Below are 23961 nucleotides of genomic sequence, written 5' to 3' on the forward strand. Positions count from 1 at the left end.
ATTTTCCCTTTTGTGGTTGGGGAAGTTCTCTGCTATGATTTTGGTGAATAATGGTTGCATTCCTTTGTCCTGAAATTCTGCACCCTCGTCAATCCCTATTATAATAAGATTAGAATTCTTTGCTGCATCTGCCAGGTCCTGGAATTCTTTCTGGTGCATTCTGACTGATTTTTCCAAGGTAGTGATTCTCTGTTTCAGCCCTTGTGTTTTATCTTCTGTTCCTGATGTTCTATTCTCCATCTCAGTCAATCTGCTGCTTGATGCCTCCATTTTTGCTTGAAGTGTGGACACTGAGCTGATCATGTATTCTGAGAAGGTATTGAACTTTTCTTCCTCTTCTGAATTCAAAGAGTTCCTTGGAAATTTCTTGCTTATGTTTTTGGAATTCAGCCTTAATTTCGTTAGTCATTTCCAAAATCATCTCCTTGATTTGAGTCATATTTCTTGTCTCTTCAGGTGTCATTTCTTGGGATGGTGACAGCTCTCTCATCCCTTCGCTCTTGTTTCCTTTTGGGCTTTGCGTGAGACTTTGATTATCTATGTATGTCGTAATTCATCTTTGAGCTCTCCTAGGCATCGAGAACTGTTGTTGTAGTTTGCTCTGTGGTCACTAGGTGGCAGTCTTTACTTGGATTGGGACCGGTGGTTCTGGGAATCTGTGTACACCTGTGATTCTCAGCCAAATTGATTCCTCTATGACTAGGTCAGAGTTTGCAGTTTTTCCTGGTATTCGGCCTGTTCCTAGAGGCTGTGTGCTGCTGCTTTCAGCCCAACCAGTGGCCTCTCAGTGGGCGGTGGGATGGGTCTGTGCGCTTCAGTCTCAGCACGCTGGGCAGATGGTTTGTTTTCTTGTGCTGTTTCCAGGGACAGGCCCCCAGCCAATGGCCTGGAGTTTGGGAGTTTCCGGGACTCTGTACCAGCTGGTGTCTGCTCTGTTCCCCGGGGTGGAGCCCAGGTGAGGACGTGGGCTCCAAGGACGGAACCGTACCTTTCTGATTCTCAAAAGGCGAGCTTGGCTACTGGTCTGTCCTTCAGTTCCCTGCTGTGTTTCCGCAGCTTTGTCAGAGAGTCTGTGACTGTGTGTGTGGGGGGGGCCTTGGTGCTGTCTTGCTCGGGATTCCCAGCAGGAGGGTGCCCAGCTCAAGATTTGAGGGAGACAGGGGCTGCCTCCTAGACTCCCGCACACCCCACCTGGTGTTCGAAGGCGGGGTCTCAGCACCCCTAACTCTTCGGATCCAGTGGCCTGGGAGAAGAACCTGTTGGGCGGGTGAGCTGGGATACCTCTTCCCCCTTTGGTGTTGTGCTAGGGCTTAGCGCCCACCCTCCTGTCAGTCTTCAATCAAAGGCCTGGGAGAGCAACCTGTTGTACGGGTGAGCTAGGACACCTCTACCCCCTTTGGTGGGGTGCTGGGTCTTAGAACCGGCCCGCCTGTCAGTGTCAGGTCAAAGGCCTGGGAGAGGAACCTGTTGGGCGGGTGGTAACAGGGACACCTCTGTCCCCTTTGGTGGGGTGCTGGGTTTTATCACCTGCCTGCCTGTCAGTCTCCAGTCAGAGGCCTGGGGGAGGAGGCTGTTGGGAGAGTGGGGGCTGGGACACCTCTGCCTCCCTTGCTGGGGTGCTGGGTCTTAGCGCCCACCTGCCTGTCAGTCTCTAGTCAATGGCCTGGGGCAGGGGGCTGTTGAGGGAAGGGACAGGATTCTAAATTCCTTGCCCCCTTGTCCTTGCCAGTCTTTCTTGGGTGGGGTGGAGGGGTCTGAGTTAAGTTGTATAGCTCAGCACCAGCTCTGCTTTCCCGATGGGTTTGGGGACCCGCTGCGCTACGCACTCCTCTGAGTTTGGCTCTGGGCTGGTCTTCGGTGTTGGAGAATCATTCACTCCCCTCGGAACTCAGCCACCACCTGTGGTCCACATCTGGGTTCTACTGCTTGCTGTTCTGGTCTGCGTTGGTTCCCGCGTCTGGCTTCTGCTGCTTGCTGGCCCAGTCCTATGCTGATTTCTGCAGCAGTCAGGGCTGCCCAGCTCGGAGCCCTCCGCCGCAGCTTTTCCAGCTTGGAGCCAGCGGTGAGGGGAAGGGAGGGGTCCTCGCATTTGACATTCTTTGAGAAAGTTGGATGTAAGCTTTATCTGGATTTCTTTTCCGGTTTGAGTCCTTCTCCAGATTTCTTTTCCGGTTTGAGTCCTCCATTGCTTCTTCTGTTGTTGTGGATTTCTTAAGGTAGTTGGCTCATGGGATTCCCTGTTTCTCTCTTTTTGTGGGAGAGAGCTAGGCAGCATCCCTATTATCTCGGCCCATCTTTCTCTTTTATCAAATAAATTTAAATCATCTTTCAATTTCAAAAATAGTAACTAAATGTTCAATATATCAAGTATCATTTTCTTTTTCCTAATAGGTAAATTACTAGCCTTTCAACATTTTCAATGTCTGTACTTTGCTATAAAAACACAGCAATGGGCCACGAGATGGTCTAGTGGTAGAGTGTTTGCCTACCATGCACAAAGCCCCAGTTTCAATTTCTCAGTACTAAATACATAGAAAATGATGGACATGGTGCTGTGATTCAAATGGTAGAGAATTAGCCCTGAGAAAAACCTAAGGACAGTGCCCAGACCCTGAGTTCAAACCCCAGGACTGGCAAAAAACATATATAGAACTATATACAATAACAATATATTAAGTATCAATTAAAAAGATATCAAGAAAAGAGACTAATGAAAACCATAAATGTTTCTGGCTAACTCAACGAGTTCAATCATTTATATACATTCACATGCATGTATGTATGAAGTGTTTTAAGTAAGATAAGACCTAGTAAATAAGACCTAGATAGCTCTCATATCCTGATGATAACTGGATGCAAAATAAAAGTCAGTTCCTTATTATCTGGAAATGTGTTTGATAACATTAGAAAATAAACACTAAGTATGGTTATATTTTAGCACTGGATCAGAATTAAAATTATTTTTGTGTTTTTATCTTTTGACTACACCATAATTCTGCTCTCTTTGATATTTAGAACATTTTCTATTTAAAATTAGTTTTATGCCTTGTGTGAGAGCTTCTGCCTAGATATTAGTCCAAATATCTGGCCAGCCTAAAAAAAATGAGATCCAATCTTAACAAATTATATACAGTTGTATATTTCTGATTCCAGCTCTACAAGAAGAAGGAGGATCATGGTCTGATGCTTACCCAGTAAAAAAATGTGAATAACTACCTGAAAAATACTGAAAATCAAGAAGTGGCTTCATCATACCTCGTATGTAGAATGTTTTTCTATCATGCATAAAGTTCTGTATCCCCATCCCCAAATCACTAGGATGAATACATTATGCTTTTGGTGATAAGATTACAATATTGTAGCCAGCACTGCTGCTCATGTCTATAATCCTAGCTATTCAGAAAGCTCAGATTCAGATTATGGTTCTAAGATAACTGGGGCAGAAAAGCTGGCCACTCCCCATCTTTAATAACCATTATAAAGTAGAGCTGGAGGCTTGATTCAAGTGATAGAGTACAAATAAGCAAGCAAAGTAAGAAACTCAAAGCTGCTCAAACACTTCAAATCAAAACAAAAAGTCTAAATATTGTAAGCAAAGATATAAATCTAATTTTAGTCACGTGATGAATTTGCTATTTTTGTCATTGAAATGTAAGAACTGATAAAATTATGAAAGAAGAGAACTTAAGAGTTCTTACCTTCCTTCTGTTGTTGCTTCCATTTGAACAGATGATACCTGTAACATAATATTAAACAGAAATATATAAAATACTCCCATAAAAATATTAATAAAAACTTTAAAGACACTTGAAATAGTCTTTATAATATTCCTAAGAACAAGACATTTTAAAACCTAAGAAATTATGATGTTTTGACATTAAAAGAAATGCAATAGATTATTTCATAATCAGTAGAAACCTTGTGCTCTCATAGCAGAGATTTGCAATAGAGCAAAACGTAGATACATAAGGCCATATAGTATGATGCTAAATGAAAGGACCTCTGGGATATAGAAACAAAAGCCACATAATGAGTGATTGTTGTCCTTGATGTACTATGTTACCTCTCATCTCTTTTGCTGTCCCTTGGTTATCTCATATTGTTATGGTATTTCACCTTGTTATCTGATATATTGGATATATGCTTGATTGGTTATTTGAAATTGGATAGGGAAGGGGGAAAACAACATGAGTGGCGGGGGGACGGGGGGGCAGGAAATGGGGACCATGACATGAGAAAGGGTATCAATGTACGTGAAGTAATGTACCTTCTACCTGGTGAATATGATGTAACCCTTCTATTAATTACAATAAAAATATGAAGAAAATAAAATAAGAGAAATGCAATAGATTAGATTGTAAAATTATTTCTCATTTATGAGCATAATAGTTTACTTTTTCACATAATAAAAAGTATTGTAAACTGAACTATTATAAGTCTAATTCCATTAAATATTATTTTTGAAGTGATTATATTATATATATAGTTTCCTAACTTCTTAGTGCTTTTAAACTTTATTAAAATTTTAAATGTATATTAATATATTCTAAAATACATTTATTAACATGTATAATAAAACATTTTATGATGCCTGTGATCTCAAAATTATAGTTATATTAATAGCTTTCTCTTCTGAACAGTAACAGGTATTTTTCTATAGCACAAATATTGATTCTTGATTTTACACTCATCCTGAAATTCAACTTTATTTCTTTTATACAGAAATAAAATGGCTTAAATTTACTCACCTGAAATAAAGATTTCTGAATGTTTCCCAGACTTATGTTTTTCCGTTAGGTACATTGTTATTCTACATTTCAAAGTTCTTTTCTGTAGCAAATTGTTACCAACAGAACATGATATATGTACTACTTTCAGCTTACTAAATGAAAATTGCTCAATTCCTTTCTATATTCTTTTCTAACAGCAGTATGAGTATGCTGTGGCATCTTGGGTCACATAATATCATAGCAAATATTTCATATGCCATAGTGTCTTCATAATTTTTTCTCTCTACGTTGAATTTCCTTAAACTATTAGCATGAGGAAAAGAACAGTTTTCCCATAAATTGTGTATGTATACTGTGAGTCTCAGCTATATACTATTGTGACAAAGTCTATGGAAACAAATTTAATCTAAAATTAAAAGCGAAGTAATATATCCTTACTCATTATATACAAAAACTGAATAACGCACCTTCTATCTGGTGAATATAATGTAACCCTCCTATTAATTACAATAAAAATATATTAAAAAACAAAAAGTATGAATGCTTTAAAGGTTGCAAAGGAAAGTACCCAAAATTAATTATTAAAGTTACCTTACCTTTCTTACCTGAAAAAATTGGCTTCAAATAGCTCATTTTATCTCCACTGTATTCTGATGAGTAACTATAACTCACTACTAATTATTTGTAAATGATTTTGTTCAGTTACTAACAAAAATAATTTTATCATTTCCTATAGTTTAGTTCTCTGAAATGAAAACTTTAAAAATGAACTTTTTTTGCCAGTCCTGGGCCTTGAATTCAGGGCCTGCGCACTGCCCTTGGGCTTTCTCAAGGCTAGAGCTCTACCACTGGAGCCACAGCACCATTTATGGCTTTCTTCTATGTATGTGGTTCCTAGGAATCGAACCCAGGTCTTTGTACATGCTAGGCAAGCACTCTACCACTAGGCTAAACTCCCAGCCAAAAATTAACTATTTTTCTAAAATATCAAGATAAATATGATAGATCTTTTAAATCCTGTAATACTGATATAAATATTTTTTCTCCTTTTAGATTTTAGATTTCTACAAAGTCAAGTTACACTGCAAAATAATCTAGCAACTGGTAAAAAGCCTAGGTCTGAGAGCTCAAAAATACACTAACAATAAGGTGAGCATCATAGTCAGCTAAGGTTACCATAAAATATGGGAGTGTTATGGTAGAAAAGAAAACATGAAATAAAGTTATATTTATCATATGCACAAGCCTTTTGAACTAGAGGACTGATAGTATAATCCATCTACCTTACTAATATGTAATTATTTTAAAAAGAGAGATCACCTATTATTCCTCCTTTGCCCAAAATCTTTCCAGTGCTCCTTCATTTTCTGAATATTGAAGAACAAAAACTTTATTTATCACAAAATTCAGAAGTTTTTATAAACTCCTACAAATCTGTTTGTGCTAGAAAGCCTAGGAAAATGGCTCCCAGAAAGATAGCAGGTATGGTCTTGTCATAATGAATACTTCTACAATAAGAAAATAAGAGTCTTGAACAGCTGAGAAACATTCAGCCACCAGGCCATAGAAAGGCCCCAAATTATTTGATACTTGATGAGAAAACTCTTTGCAAGGCTCTTGTCAGTTGTTGCTGTCCATCTGCCTATTGTGCAAATCTTATGTGTCCTGAAAATGATGTTAGAAATATTCTAGTGACTCTTCACACAGAAAGTTTCTCCATCTCTGAATGAATATGACAAAAGTAATGAGATTTCATTTCTTTGTGCACGTGTGTGTTGTTGTTGTTGTTGTTATTGTTGTTGCCATCAATTGTGAGGCTTGAACTCAGGGCCTGGGTACTGTCCCTGAACCTCTTACCTCTTTGTGCTCAAGGCTAGTGCTCTGCCACTTGAGCCACAACACCATTTCTGACTTTTTCTGAGTAGTTTATTGAAGATAAAGAGTCTCATATACTATCCTGGTTTTGCTGGCTTCAAAGCAGGAGCCATTGTGCTCAGCTATGAGATGTCATTTCTAAGATTGGTTGTTTCCATCCCCTGTCTCTCACACCCATGCACCTAAATTAATGTTCATTCATTTCAGCTTTTAGTTTTTAAGAAGGTGTATGTCAAGCATTGTTTTCTGTGACATTTGCCTGCCACAATATAGATATCTACACACTTTTTTGTCTATGCTCATACCATCATTTTTATTTACTAGTTGGAGGAAATTAAGGAAAGTCATTGGTTTAATCAATAGTTCAAAGGGTACTGATGATAATAATATGTTCCATGGAGTTAGCAAAGCTAAATGTAGCAAAAGCAGAGTTAGTTATGTATTTGTGCACATACCTTCATGCGTGTGTGCCTCTGTGTGTGTGTGTTGTGTGTGTGTGTGCGTGTGTCTACGGGCTGTGTGCCCACACATGTGTAATGTACACATATTTGGGGCCTAGAAACAAATTAAACAAAGAGCTTCAATGTGAGGAATGTATTAAATCTCCCAAAGCAAAACAAATTTGAAGAAAACCCTTCGTAAAAATAGAAAGCTTCTGAAACTACTGCACAGCAACAAAAAACAGAAAATAAAGGATTTTAAGTATTTTTCCACATGATTTTCCATTTACAATTAATTTTGTTCAGAATATTTTTGGTCTTTGAAATCCAAACTTATCTAGCTTTCAAATCTTATATCGTTAAATCATTCAAAATTAATAGATAAGTCTGGACTCTGGTGGCTAATGACTATAATCCAATCACTTGGATGGCAGATATCTGAATACTGATGTTGAAAAACATCCCAAGCAGAAAACACCATAAGACTCTTTTTTTCATATATATTTTATTGTAATAAATAGCAGGGTTACACTATATTCACCAGATAAAAGGTGCATTAATTCATTGATACCCTTTCTCATATCTTGGTCCCTATTTCCCTCCCCCCCCACACCTACCCCTTATCTTGTTTTCCCCCCTTCCCTATCCAATTTCAAATAACCAAATACAAATATATTCAATATATCAGATAACAAAGTGAGATACTGTAATAATATGAGATATCCAAGGGACAGCAAAAAAGATGAGAGGTAACATAGTACATCAAGGACAACAATCATTATATGGCTTTTGTTTCTATATCCTAGAGGTCCTTTCATTTAGTGTCATACTATATGGCCTTATGTATCTAGGTTTTGCTCTATTGCAAATCTCTGCTAGGAGAGCACAAGGTTTCTACTGATTATGACAAATGAGGGAAACCATTGAGCTTATGTTCCTTTGAAGGACCATAAGACTCTTACATCCAACTAACCAGCAAAAAGTCAGAAGTGGAGGTGTGTGAGTAAAGATTAAAAAAAAAAACAAGTAAATGTATCACAGATTACTACAGTACCTCTAATAGTTCAAGGATTTGATCATTTGTCATTTGTCTAAATGAGGGTGAAATAAATGCTGTTTTTGAGTCTCTCCTAAATGATATGTCTCCTCAACATTTTATTTTACTAGCATCCATTTGCACTGATACCTTGCTCTTTGAGTCACTTAGAAGATATTCCATCTGCTGTGTTAGAACATAGTCAAGTTGTCTCTTATTCATATCGGATTCCTATTTTTAAGAGAACAGTGGGTCAGTCATTACTGCTGACATCTTATTCCCAATACTACAACCTTTCAAAAATCTAAATGTATTTATTACTATATTTCCCCTCAAATTTTATTTTCTAAAAAAAAAGCTAAAGAAAATCATTGGTATAATTGTTTAACAGCTTCATACATAACATTAGAAGTTGTACAAAATTAATTCTCTCATTTTAGGAGTTTTACTCAGAACTTCAATCAGTTGCTGCAAGAATGGCAAGACTAGAAATTATTACAAACAGGAAAACTAATATCCACAATATCAAAAATAAAAATATGCAAAACAAATAATTATACCAAAATGAAAGATTTCTTTAGACCACAACTTTTATAAAGAAATATATAGAAGAAAATGAGTACTATAACCAAATGTAAAAATATCACTACTAATATTTTATTTTGATCTCTTCAATTATTTGTAATATAGCTAATATATATTTTTTAATTTCATTTATATTGAGCCATGCTATATATATATATATCTATATATATCATAAATGCTATTTTTGTTAAATGCCACATTGATGTATTTGTTTTTTACATTGATATATTTCTATGACAAAAATAAATAGCTGACGGAAAACGTAAGAACATTTTAAAAGTTTTACTATTCAAATATCACAAATATTAGTAAAGCATGTACAAATTTTCCTCTTTGTAAGGTTTTAGGGTAGACTTATTTAATGAAATGGCTATATTTTCTGAGACTTTATATATTTTCTTTTTGAAAATTATCCATAGCAATAATTATAATAACAGTATACATAAAATTTCTCATGTCATCTCACATTCACAAATATTCAATGTATATGTTCCTCAAATTTCTATTAAAACAAGTATTTACAATAGAAATTCTGTTATTTAAAATTGTTTACACTTGGTAATTAGTGAGAGTAGATGCCTACATTTATTGGCCACATGTTTTTCTGAGTTATGACTTTCCTAGATGTGCCGTGTGTGTGTATTTCAGAGGAAAGCTCTTTTTGTTTTTTTTAATATACGTTTGTAAATATTGTCATATACAAATTTTATAAATACTTTTTGGTCTTTATAACATTATTTGTTTAGGATAAAAGCTTTAAAATTAAAGAGACCCTCATTAATTCTTCGGTGTATTGTTTAGAAGTGTTGCTTTGACCAAGATCATTTTTATCCTTATATTACCAACATTTATTTGTCATTTTAAGATTTTAAATAACTATGTCAGTATTTGGATTATTTTGTGAAAGGGAAAATTGAATATTCTCTCCAAAATCTACTTAGTCTGAATATTTTATACTTCATGAAATTCTTTAAAATTTAAAATATTATAAAATCGTAATTATTATACTCATTCAAATGTTTCTGTTCATTACCAAGACTAAAATTTTAATACTTTAATTATGAAACTTTTACACAGTGCATTGTTTATTTGAATAAATCAGTTTCAATTTTTGTCTTCTTATCGGATCCTTTTCTCTGCATAATGATTTTTGTTATGCCCAAATAATTTCAGGATATATAACAATTTGAAACTATGGTAAATTGATATACTGTCAATTTTCATATTTGAAGACCAACTTTATAATGCATTATTCTTTTTTCATGAAAGAATTCTGATTTTGTGCTAAATGTACTGAATTCTCTTTTGTGTTATGTTTTCTTGTGGGGAATGTCACATTAGGAAACTGGGCCGACCTGCCTGTCCCCTGTGGTTTGTGATGTAAAATAAGGCTACCTCAAACTCATGGGTTGGCCCCAACGGCCCGCCCTCTCTGACCGCACCTACCTCCCCTTGTCCTGCTCACCTTTATGTTGATAGTCTCCTGCATCTTACTTTAGCCCCTTGTACTTTCCCAATAAACAAGTTTCTGCTGTGGCAGTCTCCTTGGGGCGTCTGTGCCTTCCCTCTGGAGAGGGAGGGCTGGGTGAAAGTAGCCAGTCGGCCCTGACCTTTCTGGGTCTAGTCTTAGTCGGGGCGTGTTCTCCTTATCACTCCTGTGGGTCAGGGCACGAGGAGCACTAAAACCCCCAACATTTTCTGAACTAAGTAATTAAATAATCATTCATAAATCATTATTTTCATGAAATAAAATATTTGTTTCTGTACTGGTATTGGGGCTTGCACTCATGGCTAAGTTTCCCTAGGGTTTTTCATTCATGACTGGTACTATACAACTTGAGCCATGCCTTGAGTTCTGCCCTGCTGCTAATTTTTCAGATATAAATCCGAGAGATTTTTCTGTTGAACTGTGACCTTCAGACCTTAGCCAACTGGATGTATAACAAGTATCATAGGTTGTTTGTTATATATAGTATGTTTTTCTACTTTTTATTCCACTCTTAAATACATACTATATTACCACATATCACATTTTAAGTTGCATCACTAATAGCATTAGACATCAATCTTATATTCTTTAGCCTACATAAATTATATAACATGAAAGAGTGATATTTTGTGTCTATATGAATAGCTCTATAACTATTTCTTTGTTGCTTATTTTAGGTAAAAATTGAAAAAGAGCACTAATAGTTAATCTCCTCATTTAGCTCCACCTTAATTGAATGACTTAGATTTTATTTTTAATTTAAATGTCTATCCCTGAAATAGAATGTATAATTTAAATATGGAAATTCATTTTTTCCAGATTACTCTATCTATACTAATGAATATTCTATTTTATTGCTATAGTAGTTTAAGTAAAAAGACTTTATGTTGGGGGCTGTGGCTCACTCCTGTAATCCTAGCAACTCAGGAGGCTGAGATCTGAGGATCAAGGTTCAAAGCTAGCCTGGGCACAAAAGGACTGAGACTCATATCTCTAGCTAACCTCCAGAAATTTGAAGTGGGGCTGTGACTCCAAGGTAGTTCGGTAGCCTTGAGCTAAAGAGCTCAGGGGCAGTGCCCAGGCTGAGTCCAAGCTCCCTGGCCCACACAAAAAAATAACCTTTAAAAACTCACATTGTATAATATATATTCATTTATACAACTATATTACTCATTGAAACACTGAAATATCTATGTATTTCTTATTAATTTATAAGCATTCCCAAGAAATATGGTATAATTTACCAATAAGGCATTTTGAAGTTTATCCTTAAGGTTTTTGTTCTCCACTTTCAGATCATCTGCTTCTTTCTAGAAAGTAACAAAAAGAGGGAAAAAGTGTATTTGTTTTAGAGTATTGAAACTTTTACTTTTACTATTATTTTGCAAAATCTGTAAGTGGTCCAGATGATGATTTGAACATACATATTTATTTGTACACTCCTCAAATTAAATGATGGATAGTGATTAAAATTACAGCTTTTCACTGCTTTCAGAATTGGAAATAAGCCTCCAGTCCTATTCTGGGCAATAAAGAATACTGATATCATTCATCTTAGTTAATATACTACTGATTCATTTATCCAAATCTTCTATTATGACTAAACAGTGAATTTCTGAAATAGATTTTATTTCATGTCTATCCTCATACTGTTACTTTTATATTGAAATCCATGCTGTTTTGTAATTCCTCGTACTTAGTTACTTCAAGGTATTCATCTTTTATGTTGAGTATGTTGAAAATAACGGAGTCCAGTATGTTTCCAAAGGGGAAGAAAAACCAAGGGCCAGATGTGTGGCCTAGTGGTAAAGTGATTTCCTAGCACACACAAAGCCTTGGGTTGGATTCCTCAGTACCATATAAACAGAAAAAGCAAGAACTGGTGCTGTAGCTCAAGTGGCAGACCGCTAGCCTTGAGCAAAAAAAAAAAAAAAAAAAAAAGCTTTGTGGGCACAGTGGCTCACATCTATAATCCTAGCTACTCAGGAGGCTGAGATCAAAAGATTATGGTTGAAAGCCAGACCAGGCATTAAACAACCTGAGAGTCTTATCTTCATTTAATCACTACAAAGGGGAAGTGGAGCTGCACATCTAGGAGTAGGGCGGTAGCCTTGAGCTGAAGAGCTCAGGGACATCACCCAGGCCCAGACTTCTAGCCCCATGACCCACAAAAAATGTTATATTATGTAGATTGATATGTATTTATGACATACAAATCCTCAGCTTAATTTAATTATGTTCTAAAATCTATGTGCCAGTGATCATATATGGAGAATCCCTACTTGAATACTTGTTTGTTAAATGTGACATCTGAAATATGATGTAAAAAAAACCATGTTAATAAAATCGTTAAGAAAAGTTATTCCATTGATTTTACAGAATGTAATTACTATTTCTGTTCACATTTTCATTGTAGGTCTCACAGTTTGGAGAATAATAAAGAATTCCAACAAAAAGTGTCTTTAAAAAACTTTATCTTTATGCCTAGGGAGACAAAACAAAGGTACAGTCACTTTAGAATAATGAGTCTTGAAAAAAATAGCTAAATTTAAATTTATATTTGAGCTTATATTTTACCTGTTTTAGCCTCATCAATAAAAAGAAAAGTTCATTGGACTATCTTTTCCAATCAGTATATACTTTGTAACTGGGAAAGTGTGGCTCATTTATACTACACTTCTAAGTTCTCTCTTCTAAAGATATAATCATAATAATAATTACATCTAGGGTATACCTAGATGTGTACCCTAGATGTATGGGATACTAAAATAAATACTTAACATTTTCTAAAATTTTATGTAGTAAAATTTTTTTGTCTTATGTCCAGATGATAAAATTGCAGATGTTAAGTAGATGCTTACTTTGAGTTAATAACCTTCATTTAGATTACATAAAATCTGAAAATTATGTTAATTAGACTAGATTAGCCAAGATGGAAAATCAAGGCCATCTTGGCACTTTCCCAATAGCAACAATAATGGATTTGCAACTGATCAGGAGACTGATTAAAAATGAATCAGAAGGGGCATCAATGAAAACTAATGTACCTACTACCTGACAAATGTAACTGTAAGCCCTCTATATATTATTCCCAACAATAAAATACAATTTAAAAAAATGAATCAAGTTTCCTGGTCTTGGGAAAAAAATAATTCAGGAATAAGTGAACAGAAGTGTGGCAGGATTTATTTGCACCAAAATAAAAATACATACCCATGAAAGTACATAAGAGTACAGGATGACCAAAGAGTCCTGTCTATTGAGGTGTACTTACCTGGATTGCAATTTCCAGTTTCAGCCAGTTTGCAATTGAAATAGCAAGATCTATCTTCTTAGTAAGTTGAGTGACTCATATAACATATTAAATTTAATATTGAAAAAAGATTGGAGACACCTCGAGATTCAGTGCTGTGTCACAAGAGAAATTCAGGATGGAGGTAGTGTGAATATGTGACACCTGTAAGTAACCTGCTCATCACCTCCATGAGTCCATGGAGAAGAATGGGTATGAAATCCTGCAATCCAGGTCATAAATTGGTGGATGAGGAAGCTGAAGCAGGAAGAAAGAACTGCATTCTAACCCTAGAGAGCTGCCCAGGCCACAGTAGCAGATAGATCAGCTTTCAGCTAAGCTTTGAGTTATCAGGGACATAAACTGACTGTTGGCACCCCAACCCAGAGAACTGTCCAAGCTACAGCAATAAACCAGCTTTCCAGGAAGGCTTCAAGAAGCAAGGAGAAGTGCTCAGGATCTAGATACTACATGGCAAGTGGTATAAGAAATTAAGGAAATAAAATTCACAATAAAATTCACAATAAAATTCACAATAAAAGAACAAAAAGTTAGTGATCTAGAGGTAGCATGATATACTGGACTCAAAGATCGACTAATAAAAATACTTGATGAAAAGATAGAAAACGACTGCAAAATATTTCATGAATGTAATGGGAAAAATCAAAGACTAAGGAACAAATTAATGAAGAACAAAAAAGAAAAGATAAGTTAATTCCATGAGATTGCAAAAGAATCCAATGAAAAAAACAGCCACACATTTACAGTAGTGAAAAGTCAATACAAGACCTGAAAAAAGACTTTAGTAAGGAGATTAAATTGCAGAAAATGACCAAAACACAATGCAGATCAATTAAAAAATAATGCAGAAAGCTTCTGGAACAGATGACATGGAACACAGACGTGGGGTTTTGAGACACCATAAATAAATAATGAGGAGGCAAATATATAAAAATGTAAGAAGGAAAAGAGTTTGCAAGAATTTTAGGACTCAAATATCTGATAATAATTGTGGGAGGAGAGGAGCAGACAAGTAAGGACATGGGAAATAAATTTGACAGAAATGTAACAGAAATCTTTCAAATATTAAAAAAGAAATGTCTATTTAAATACAAAAGGCATTCAGAGCACCCAACAGCACAGAAAAGAAGTTCCCAATACCAGGTGATCAAAATGGGCACACAGACAATACATTTTAATTACTCAAAATTGAGAGAGAAATTATTAATTACTTTCAAAAGCAAAAGTATTTGAATAACAGAAAACTTAAAGGCAAGTAGGGTTTGGCATAATGGTCTGTAGCACAGAATGCAAACAACTACCAAATGAGAATACTGTATCCAGTAAGCTTGATGCTTTCATTCATAACAGAAGAGCAAATAAAACCATCCCATAATAAAAATTGTAACAATTTTTCACCAGTAAGCCAGCATTATAGAAGACATTAAAAATGTCCTGCACACAGAAGGTCAACATGACTACAAAAGAGACAGAGAAAATAGACCGTAGCATATAAAAATCATAGAACAGAAAAAAAAATTCCGAAGTGGGAAGGAACATAAATTGGCCTCAACTCTCCAGTCATTAAATATTATGGCCTCAACTCTCCAATCAAAAGACATTGACTGGCTAGTTGAATATAAAGGATAATACCCATCATCTGCTGTTTATGAGAGACATACCTAATTGCCAAACAAATATCTTCTAAAGGAGAAAGTCTGAAACAATCTTTCAAGCAAACAGCCCTAATAAATGGGACGGTAGCTATACTAATATTTCATAAAGGATATGTTAAATTAAAACTAATTAGAATAGGCAATATTATTAATATTTCATATTATTAAAGGAACACTCTATCAGAAATACAGAACAATTCTTAACATCTACACACCAAATGGTAATACTCCCAACTTTGTCAATCTCTAGTTGACCTAAAAACAAATCATATAGATTCAAGCACATATATCATTGAAGATTTCAACCCACGATTTTCACCAATCGATAGATCATCTAGGAAGAAAAATGCAGAAAAGAAACGAGAGTTCATTGCAATTAACTGGATCAACTGGGCACATTAGACATCTACATAACATTTCACCCAATAGCAACAAAATATAATTTTTCTAGGCAAACAAAAAGAAAAAAACCTCTGCAAATTTAAGAAAATTGATATTACCCATTTGCATCCTGTTAAACCACAAATGACTAAAATTAAACCTCAACAAAAAAGCCAACACAGAAATGTTTAAACGAGCCAGGGGCGGTGGCTCACGACTGTAACCCTAGCTACTTAGGAGGCTGAGATCTGAGGATCAAGGTTCAAAGCCAGTGCGGGCACAAAAGGACCTGAAACTCTTATCTCCAATTTATCTCTAGAAAATGGGAAGTGGGTCGAGGGTAGGGTGCTAACCTTGAGCTGAAGAGCTCAGGGACAACGCTCAGGCTGAGTTCAAGCCCCGTGACCCACAGCAACAACAAAAGAAGAAAAAAACTCTGAAGAGGGGCCGGAAGTTTGGCCTAGTGGTAGAGTGCTTGCCTAGCATGCAGGAAGTCCCAGGTTTGATTCCTATAAGGTACCACATACATAGAAAAAAGCCGGAAGGGGTGCTGAGGCTCAAGTGGTAGAGCTCTAGCCTGGCTTAAGCCCAGAACTGGGGAAAAAAAAAAAAAACACAACTCTGAAGAATCTAGGAATATACAAAACATTCCTAAACCTGATAAAGCCTGCTTAAAATAAGCAAACATTATTTAATGGTAAAAAGCTAAAGCTAAGAAAGGGAGAATCTTTAGGAGAGTGATAGGGGCTTGGGTGAAGTGAGTAGAATTTATTTTTGTGTAGAATTGCCGCAGGTAATTTCATTAATGTGTGTGATTCATACATATTAAAAACTATAGCTGTAAGACAGAGGGATGAGAAAGTAAGAAAGAGAAAGAAAGAGACTCAAAATGTATTTTACTTGAAGCTGAAGAAAATCTTCTGGCACTATCCTCCTGTAAGTAAAAATATTTAAAAATGTTTTATAATATTTGAAAATATATAACCATTTCTGTTTCTTGAAGACAATTTTAAACTTTTATAAAATAATACAATTTTTGAAGAAATTATTTTAAAGCTGTGTTATTTAACTTACACACAACTGAATATTTTTTCCCAAATAAACTTTCTTTGGCATGATAAAACTACAAATTTGACTGAGATTTTCAAACTACAATGATTACCTTTTCTTTCTATTTTTCTTCTTTAAGTCAGAGATCAAATAACATATTCAATTAATTTCTTTCTAGAATTTATATTAAAATATAAAGATTGAAATATTAGCTTCTATATAAATTCATGTTTTATATTAAAATGTAATCAAGTCAATTTCAAAAACAAAACTTATAATACTAGTATCAATAATTACTTAATAAAATTATTCATAACATAAAAATACTTGCTTTAGCAAAATAATTACAGTTAAGAACTAGAGTAAAAACTTTTTCAGGATATTTTATTTGGGGAGTTCTCAGATCATAGAATATTTATTAGGTGATTGAGGAACTAAAGTAAATAATTATTCAGAGACTTATTTCAGTTTATTATTCAAATGCCTATTGCTGCTAAGTCTTCTCTAATATTTTATCTTGTTTAGCTTTTTTCCATAATTATACCCTATTTTTATAATACTAAGTTTTTAAAATTTTTATATTTGTAGAATATCTTCAAATAAGGTAAGTTTACAGAGTCATTTGTTATGAGTTATCAAGGAAGAACATTATGAATCTTTGTATCTTACCATTTTGAGGCCTGAGATGGCGTTTTTTTCTTCACTTTTCCACCTTTTTTTTTCTTCATAATCTTATTTTTGCCAGAAAGAAATGGATGATACAGGTAATTAGAGTAAAATATATAATATACCACCACGATTTCCATATTTTTCTTTGAAAATTACTCTATCTCAAAAAAACTATCTGCCAAATGCAAAGCAAAACAAAGGCTATAGATTGAATGTTTTGTAGCTATGCAATACTGAATGTAAATTGTATTATGTTACTATATTCTATATGACAGTCTTTCTGTAATAAATTATAGTCACCTGTTCTTTAATGAGCAAATTGCTTTCTGAAATTCATCTCAGTGCGCAAATGCATGAAAGAATGCCTACAGTTAAGTGCACAAAATGGCTTTATCAAATTTATTTACAAGAATAGAAAAAGTAATATGCAGCTTTGCATAATTAAATGATTTAGAATATGTACAAATTTGGCAAAATCCATCCCTGCTTTTAAAAAAAATTTATTGTCAGGGTAATGTATAGAGGGAGGCTATAGTTACATTCCTCAGGTAGTGGGTGCATTACTTCTTACATATTAATACATTAATACGCCTTCTCATGTTTTTGTTCCCATTTCCCTCCCTCATTCCCTCATAATCATCTTGTTTCCCACTTTCCCTTCCCTATTTCAAATAAACAAACAAACATATATACACTCTACCAGGTAACAAAATCAGATACAGTAACCATATGAGATTAACCATAGGGGGGAAAAAGACAAAGGAAATAACAGTACATTAAGAACAACAATCACAAAGATAAACCTCTTGTTTCCATGTCCTAGAGTTCATTTCATATAGTCTCATCCTATATGACCTTATGTGCACAACATTTGAGCTATTGTGATCCATATCCCTGCTTTTTACAAGAAAAACTGAATTTTTATTTCTCAAAGTGAGCATGGATAGCTGTAGCTTATGATTTACTGTACATTGAAAGGATGATTACTGACAATTAAATTAATTTTGGTAATTAAAATGTATAGTTACTTTCTAATGTAATTAGTGTTTTTGAATACTGAAAACCAAATTTTAAATTAAAAACAATTTTAAATTATACTCAAATTGTGAAATATTTTGCACATAATTTGCATCTTGAAGCAAGTATCTCAGGACAACTGAACACAGGATTTAAAATAGTCTTTGTTTAAGAGAGGATTTCTGTGTAGCCACATCTGATCTCACATACATAATCACTTCATCTGTGCTTATCAAATAGTGGATATATACATTACTATGTTTATTTAATGATGATTATTTTATACTTGAAATTAGAGCAAATTGAAAATTGCATTATATTTCATGTGAGCTTAATAAGTTGCAATGAGTCTATTCTGTGGTTATTTTCTATTTTAGGATGCAATTTACAATCTATACAAAATCTGCTGGAATGCAAACTCATGACAATATAAACATGAAATGAAACAATTACTCAGAAAATATTGCAATTCAAAATAACAATAAATTTTAATACACTTGTTATTCATAAAAGTAGTCCAACCTAAAGCTGAGTTTGATTTTCTTTAAAAAAAATAACTACTATATAATGACAACCACAGAGAAAAAAATGGGAGAAAATGAGGTAGCAGGTGACACTGTTCAACAGGAGATATACTCATTACCTTACTTCTGCAACTGTAACCCATCTGTTTACCACCTTTATAATAAAGTTTAAATTTAAAAAGAATTACAAGCCCTGCAGGTGGCTCATGCCTGTAGTCCTTGCTACTCAGAAGGCTGAGATGGGGATCACAGTTCAAAGCCAGCCAGGGAACTACAAACCATGAGACTCTTATCTCCAATTAATCAGTAGAAAATGGGAAGTGGGGCTGGCTCAAGGGTAGGGTGGTAGCCTTGAGCTGAAGAGCTCAGGGACAACACCCAGGTTGGGAGTTCAAGCCCCTTGACTCACAAAAACAAACAAACAAACAAACAAAGAATAACCACAACTCCTAAACATAATATAAGGAGAAAAGAATAAAACACAGGCTGACCCTTGCCTAGTGGTAGAATGCTTGCTTAGCATGCACAAGTAACTCTGGGTTTGATTCCTCAGTACCACATACACAGAAAAAGCTGAAAGTGGTGCCGTAGCAGAGGGCCAGCCTTAAAAAAGCTCAAAGACAGTGACCAGACCCTGAGTTCAAACCCCAGGACTGGGTAATTTATTAATTTATTTATTTATAGAATGTCATTATGGGGTTGTAGAATGATTTTGAATTAACTAATATGCTTTTAATCATAATGTGTGATTGAAAGAAAAGTAGAGAAGTAAATATTTGGAGAAATTATCAGAGTTTTTTCTCCAATTTGATGAAATTCTTGTTTCATTTTCTTTTCTTTGTTTTTTTTTATTTTTTTTAAGAATGACAGCTATAACTTTCCTTAATTTAGAGGGAGGATCAAAGAAATTATAAGCACTTTATAAACCATGCACTTAAAATATGTATCTAGAATCACATTTTGTTCTTAGGTAGTCTTAGACCTGAATATATTCTCCATCTTCATAAAAATGTTTGGCTTTTAGATAGTTTTGTAAAACTCCCAAAGAAAATCAACTTCTCTCTGCTGTAGAAACTCATCTTCAGTGTGACGAGTTAAATGTCCAAAGGTTGTAACAGTTTAAGAGGTCAGGGGAAGGACGCCTGGACTCCGCCCTCCGCAGTTGACAGAGTCCAACAGAAGTTTATTTAAATTTTCCAGTAGACAGTGCTGGGCAGGGTAGGGCAGGGGCGGGGGTAGTGCTGAGCAACTGATATACAGTCTGCTGTATTTTAACCAGTGGTGGTTAGGGAGGGGTGTTTGGATAAAACAAAATTACTTCCCGTTTTTGGAATAAACTTTAAAAATGTAGTTTTTGTTTAGCAAAATGGGAGGAAATTCTGATGTCCCTCTCCACAGGGACCAGTTCCACTTGGAGGAGCAGTGGGAACTCAAAATTCTGAAACCATTTCGGGGAAAGGGAAAATTAGCTTTGTGTTAATTGGCAAATGTTCCAGTGGGGCTCTGTTTTCATTGGGATGTGTTTTGTTTTATGTACACATATATGGACCAGGGTCTAAAGGTTCAAAAAAAATGGTGGTAAAATCTTGGGGTTTTTTTTTTCTATCTCAATAAAAACCCACAGGAACTCCAAAAAAACTTTGGCTTTCAACTTTATTTATTACAATAAAATATTTCTCAAGTATTTTTTGAGATTTTTGAGTCTTGTGTGGGGGGGGGAATTTGGAACGTTAGCATTTTCCACATTTTTATTGCTATTAATTGGTTGTATAAGAGGGTTTCATTGTAACATGTCCACAAATGTACAATGTACCCTAATCAGGCTCACTGTACTTTGCCACTCAGCCTCATACTTGTCTATTTACCATACTCACCTTCATTCATCATGTCCATTTGCCCTTCCTTTAATAACTACAAATATGACGTTTAATATTCCTTCCACTTATTTTAGTTCATGCTGATTGTTTAAACCTTTTTCCAAATTTATAACAATATAAGTAAAACTACCTCAAGATACAAACTAATCTGCACATGAGAACCAAAGAAACACAGATTCCATGGTTTCCTTCATTTGCATTATTTAATATGTCTGATTGTCCTACCAGAGGGTCACAGTAGATCAGTAGCTATGCATATATGACCTTATAAGATGATGCTAAGTGAGATGAACTCCAAGATATGGACACAAGAGGCTTTTCTTTGTGTGTGTATGTTTTTTTAATGTACTATGTGAAGTGAGTTCTTAATTCTTTTGTTTACTTTTCCCCTATGGCTTACTCCTGTGGTCACTGTACTTAATTTTGATGTGCTGTGTATTGTATATACATTTATCTCAATTAGTGAAGGGAAGGGGAACAACAAAATTGTGAGAAAAAAAGACAAAGGGAGAAATAATGTAGCAGTGATACTTGAAACACGTTATTCTGGAAATGAATTTTACAACTTGGGGGGAAACTAGATGAGGGAGGGACAATGGGAGTAAAATGAGGCAGGGGGTAACAATGTTCAACAATAAATGTAACCATTCTTTACATTACCTTAAACATAGAATTAAATTAAATTAAATTAAAAAATTAAAAAGAAAATACCAATTAATTTAAAATGTAGAAAAATCTTAAAAGCAGACTTTATAAAAGCATATTAAATAAGAGAAGGTGATTTGTCACACAAACTACATGCTAGAAGAAAAAGTAGAAAAATCTATAAAGTACTAGAGTTGTCATTCTAGACTATTTGAAACATCTTTCAAATTGAATGATAAGGGTTGGATGAGTGGCTCTGTTGGGAGAGCACTAGCCAGTGAGAGAACAAACACATCAGGTACTAAGCTGGAGTCCCAGTCTCAGACCAAAAAAGATAAAAGAAAACTAAATAACAAATATTTCTAAAAATGTATGCCTAGGAGGGCAAATCTATAATATTTGAGAAGTTTTCTCCAAAGCAAGCACAAAGTACAGAAGCAAAATATTGGTACTCTAGCAAAGAACATAGTTGTTTACTTTGCCCTTCTACAAGACTTTAGAATATATATTAAGCATACAAAAATTATTTTAACATTGATACAAGAATAAAGGAGGTTAGGCCAGGAATTTGGCCTAGTGGTAGAGTGCTTGCCTAGCATGCACAAAGACCTGGGTTCAATTCCTCGGTACCACATACATAGTAAAAAGCCGGAAGTGGTGCTAAGGCTCAAGTGGTAGAGCTCTAGCCTTGTGAAAGTCCAAGGACAGGACTCAGGCCCTGAGCTCAAGCCCAGGACTGGCAAAAAAAATAAATAAATAAAAAAGAATAGAGGAGGTTAATGGAACAGAATAGAAGGTACAGAAACTAATCCATATGATAGGCTTTTTTCCAGCAACAGCATTTTAAAACAGATTTCTGGGGGATCCAAATTAGGAAGAACTGCAAAGCTAGATGGTGGCAGAAATAAAAATAAAATCAAATCAGGGATACAGTAACCCAAAACTGCCTTGTTGTCTTTCTTTGTAAATAAAGTTTAATTGTAGCTCAGCTATATTTGTTCATTTCCATCTAAACTATGGGGGTTTGATTGCCTGAGATCAAATGGTATGCAAAGCCTTAGTTAGTTATTTGAATCTTCAACTTAAGTATTTGTTAAAATGTGTTTTAAATTAGAATATAGAAACATTAAGGAAAAATTTCACAATACAAGTATCAAAATGCTTCTTTCAGCTTTCTATAAGAAATAGCATTACATTTTTTGGCATAGGTATTTCTTTTATTTTTAATTATGACAATGAGAAACTAAGCACCCCAGGAGGATATAGCACAAACAATATAGATCGTCTAATGTTTCTCCTGTTGTGTTCTCTGGAGATTAGAGGATAAATGGTTTGCTGAATAAATGGTCTGCATATACTAGCTCCTAGCATTACATTTAGAGGGCTTTAAAAGTACTTCTTAAATGCTTACATATCATAGTTACACTGGTCCTAGGACAGGCCTGGCAATATCCCATCTCCTAAAAACTATTTTGGAAGCAAAGCAGGTATAGCTGTGTTACACACACACACACACACACACACACACACATATACATACATAAATATGTGTTCTTTCTATATTTTTCTTCTAATAATCATCCTAAATGCTACAATTAATATCCATTGAAGAATGTAAAGCATGTAATTCATTGATTGCAGCATACATAAGTAACATTAGAAAGTTGCTACTGAGTTTTAGTATATTACAATTATGAAAGGTTTAAGTGGGAAGTGAAACAGGAAAGATGTACAAGGCTTCAGACCAGAATGAATGAAGTATAACGTAACCAAGGATCCATGATGGATCCTGAAATATGTGCAGAAGGTGCTTTGGAAAAATGAGAAACTCATTACTTTCAGGAACAAAATAAAAAAAAACTTAAAGGAACACATTTTAAGAAACAATACAATAAAGTAAAAGAAAAATAATAAAGTAAATGAAAAAAGCATTACAACATCAAGTATCTAATTAGCTAATAAATATTATCAAGGGAACTCAATGCAAAATTAAAAGGTGTTATTTTTTCTGAGTGATAAGGTCTGGGGTGATTGATGAGCCTGTTTCTTAGTTTTGTGAATTTTTAATTCTAGCTATATTTTTTATTGCTTGGTTTTCTTTTTTAATTGTCAGGATAATACATAGAGGGGTTACAGTTACATTTTTGAGGTAATGGGTACATTACTTCTCAAACATTGATACACCTTGTCATGTTTTTGTCCTCCTTCCCCATCCTCAACCCCTCCCAATCATCTTCCCCATTCTTCCCAATTTCAAATAAACAAGTAAACGTATATACAATATACCAGAAAATTAAATCAGATACATTAACCACTTGAGATTAACCATAAAGGGAAAAATAAGAGAAAAGAAATAACTGTGCATAGTACATTAAGAACAACAATCACAAAGATAAAACTCCTGTTTCCATATTCTAGAGTTCATTTATTCTCATCTGATATGACCATATGTACATAACTTTTGAGCTATTGTGATCTTCTGCTAGGAGTATCCTAGATGTGTACTAATTTTTGCAAATGTGGGAAACCGTGGAATTATTGTTTGGTTTCCTAAGTTTTCATTTTTTATTCTTAAATTGCTAGCATTTTCCCTTCTTTTTTTATTCCTCCTTACTTTTCCTCTCACTTTTATTCATCGTTCTATTACATTTCATTTCATTTCATTTTGTTTTCCT

At 34.6% G+C, this 23961-nt stretch overlaps 1 protein-coding gene across 1 annotated transcript in view; it reads right to left on the minus strand.

Annotated features, from left to right (window-relative positions):
• Nucleotides 1–23961, minus strand: part of LOC150058669 (coiled-coil domain-containing protein 7-like) — a 263512-nt gene that overhangs the window by 165981 nt on the left and 73570 nt on the right. Inside the window, exons 13-17 of the mRNA XM_090339663.1 lie at nt 17224–17285; nt 16405–16438; nt 11400–11465; nt 8232–8312; nt 3699–3736 (exon numbers count right to left, since the gene is read on the minus strand). Coding sequence (XP_090195789.1) covers nt 3699–3736; nt 8232–8312; nt 11400–11465; nt 16405–16438; nt 17224–17285 — 281 coding nt within the window. The remainder of the gene's footprint in view (nt 1–3698; nt 3737–8231; nt 8313–11399; nt 11466–16404; nt 16439–17223; nt 17286–23961) is intronic.

The sequence above is a fragment of the Megascapheus bottae genome, chromosome 9 (genome assembly GCF_031878675.1).
Source record: "Megascapheus bottae isolate mThoBot1 chromosome 9, mThoBot2.hap1, whole genome shotgun sequence".
Lineage (NCBI taxonomy): Eukaryota > Metazoa > Chordata > Mammalia > Rodentia > Geomyidae > Megascapheus > Megascapheus bottae.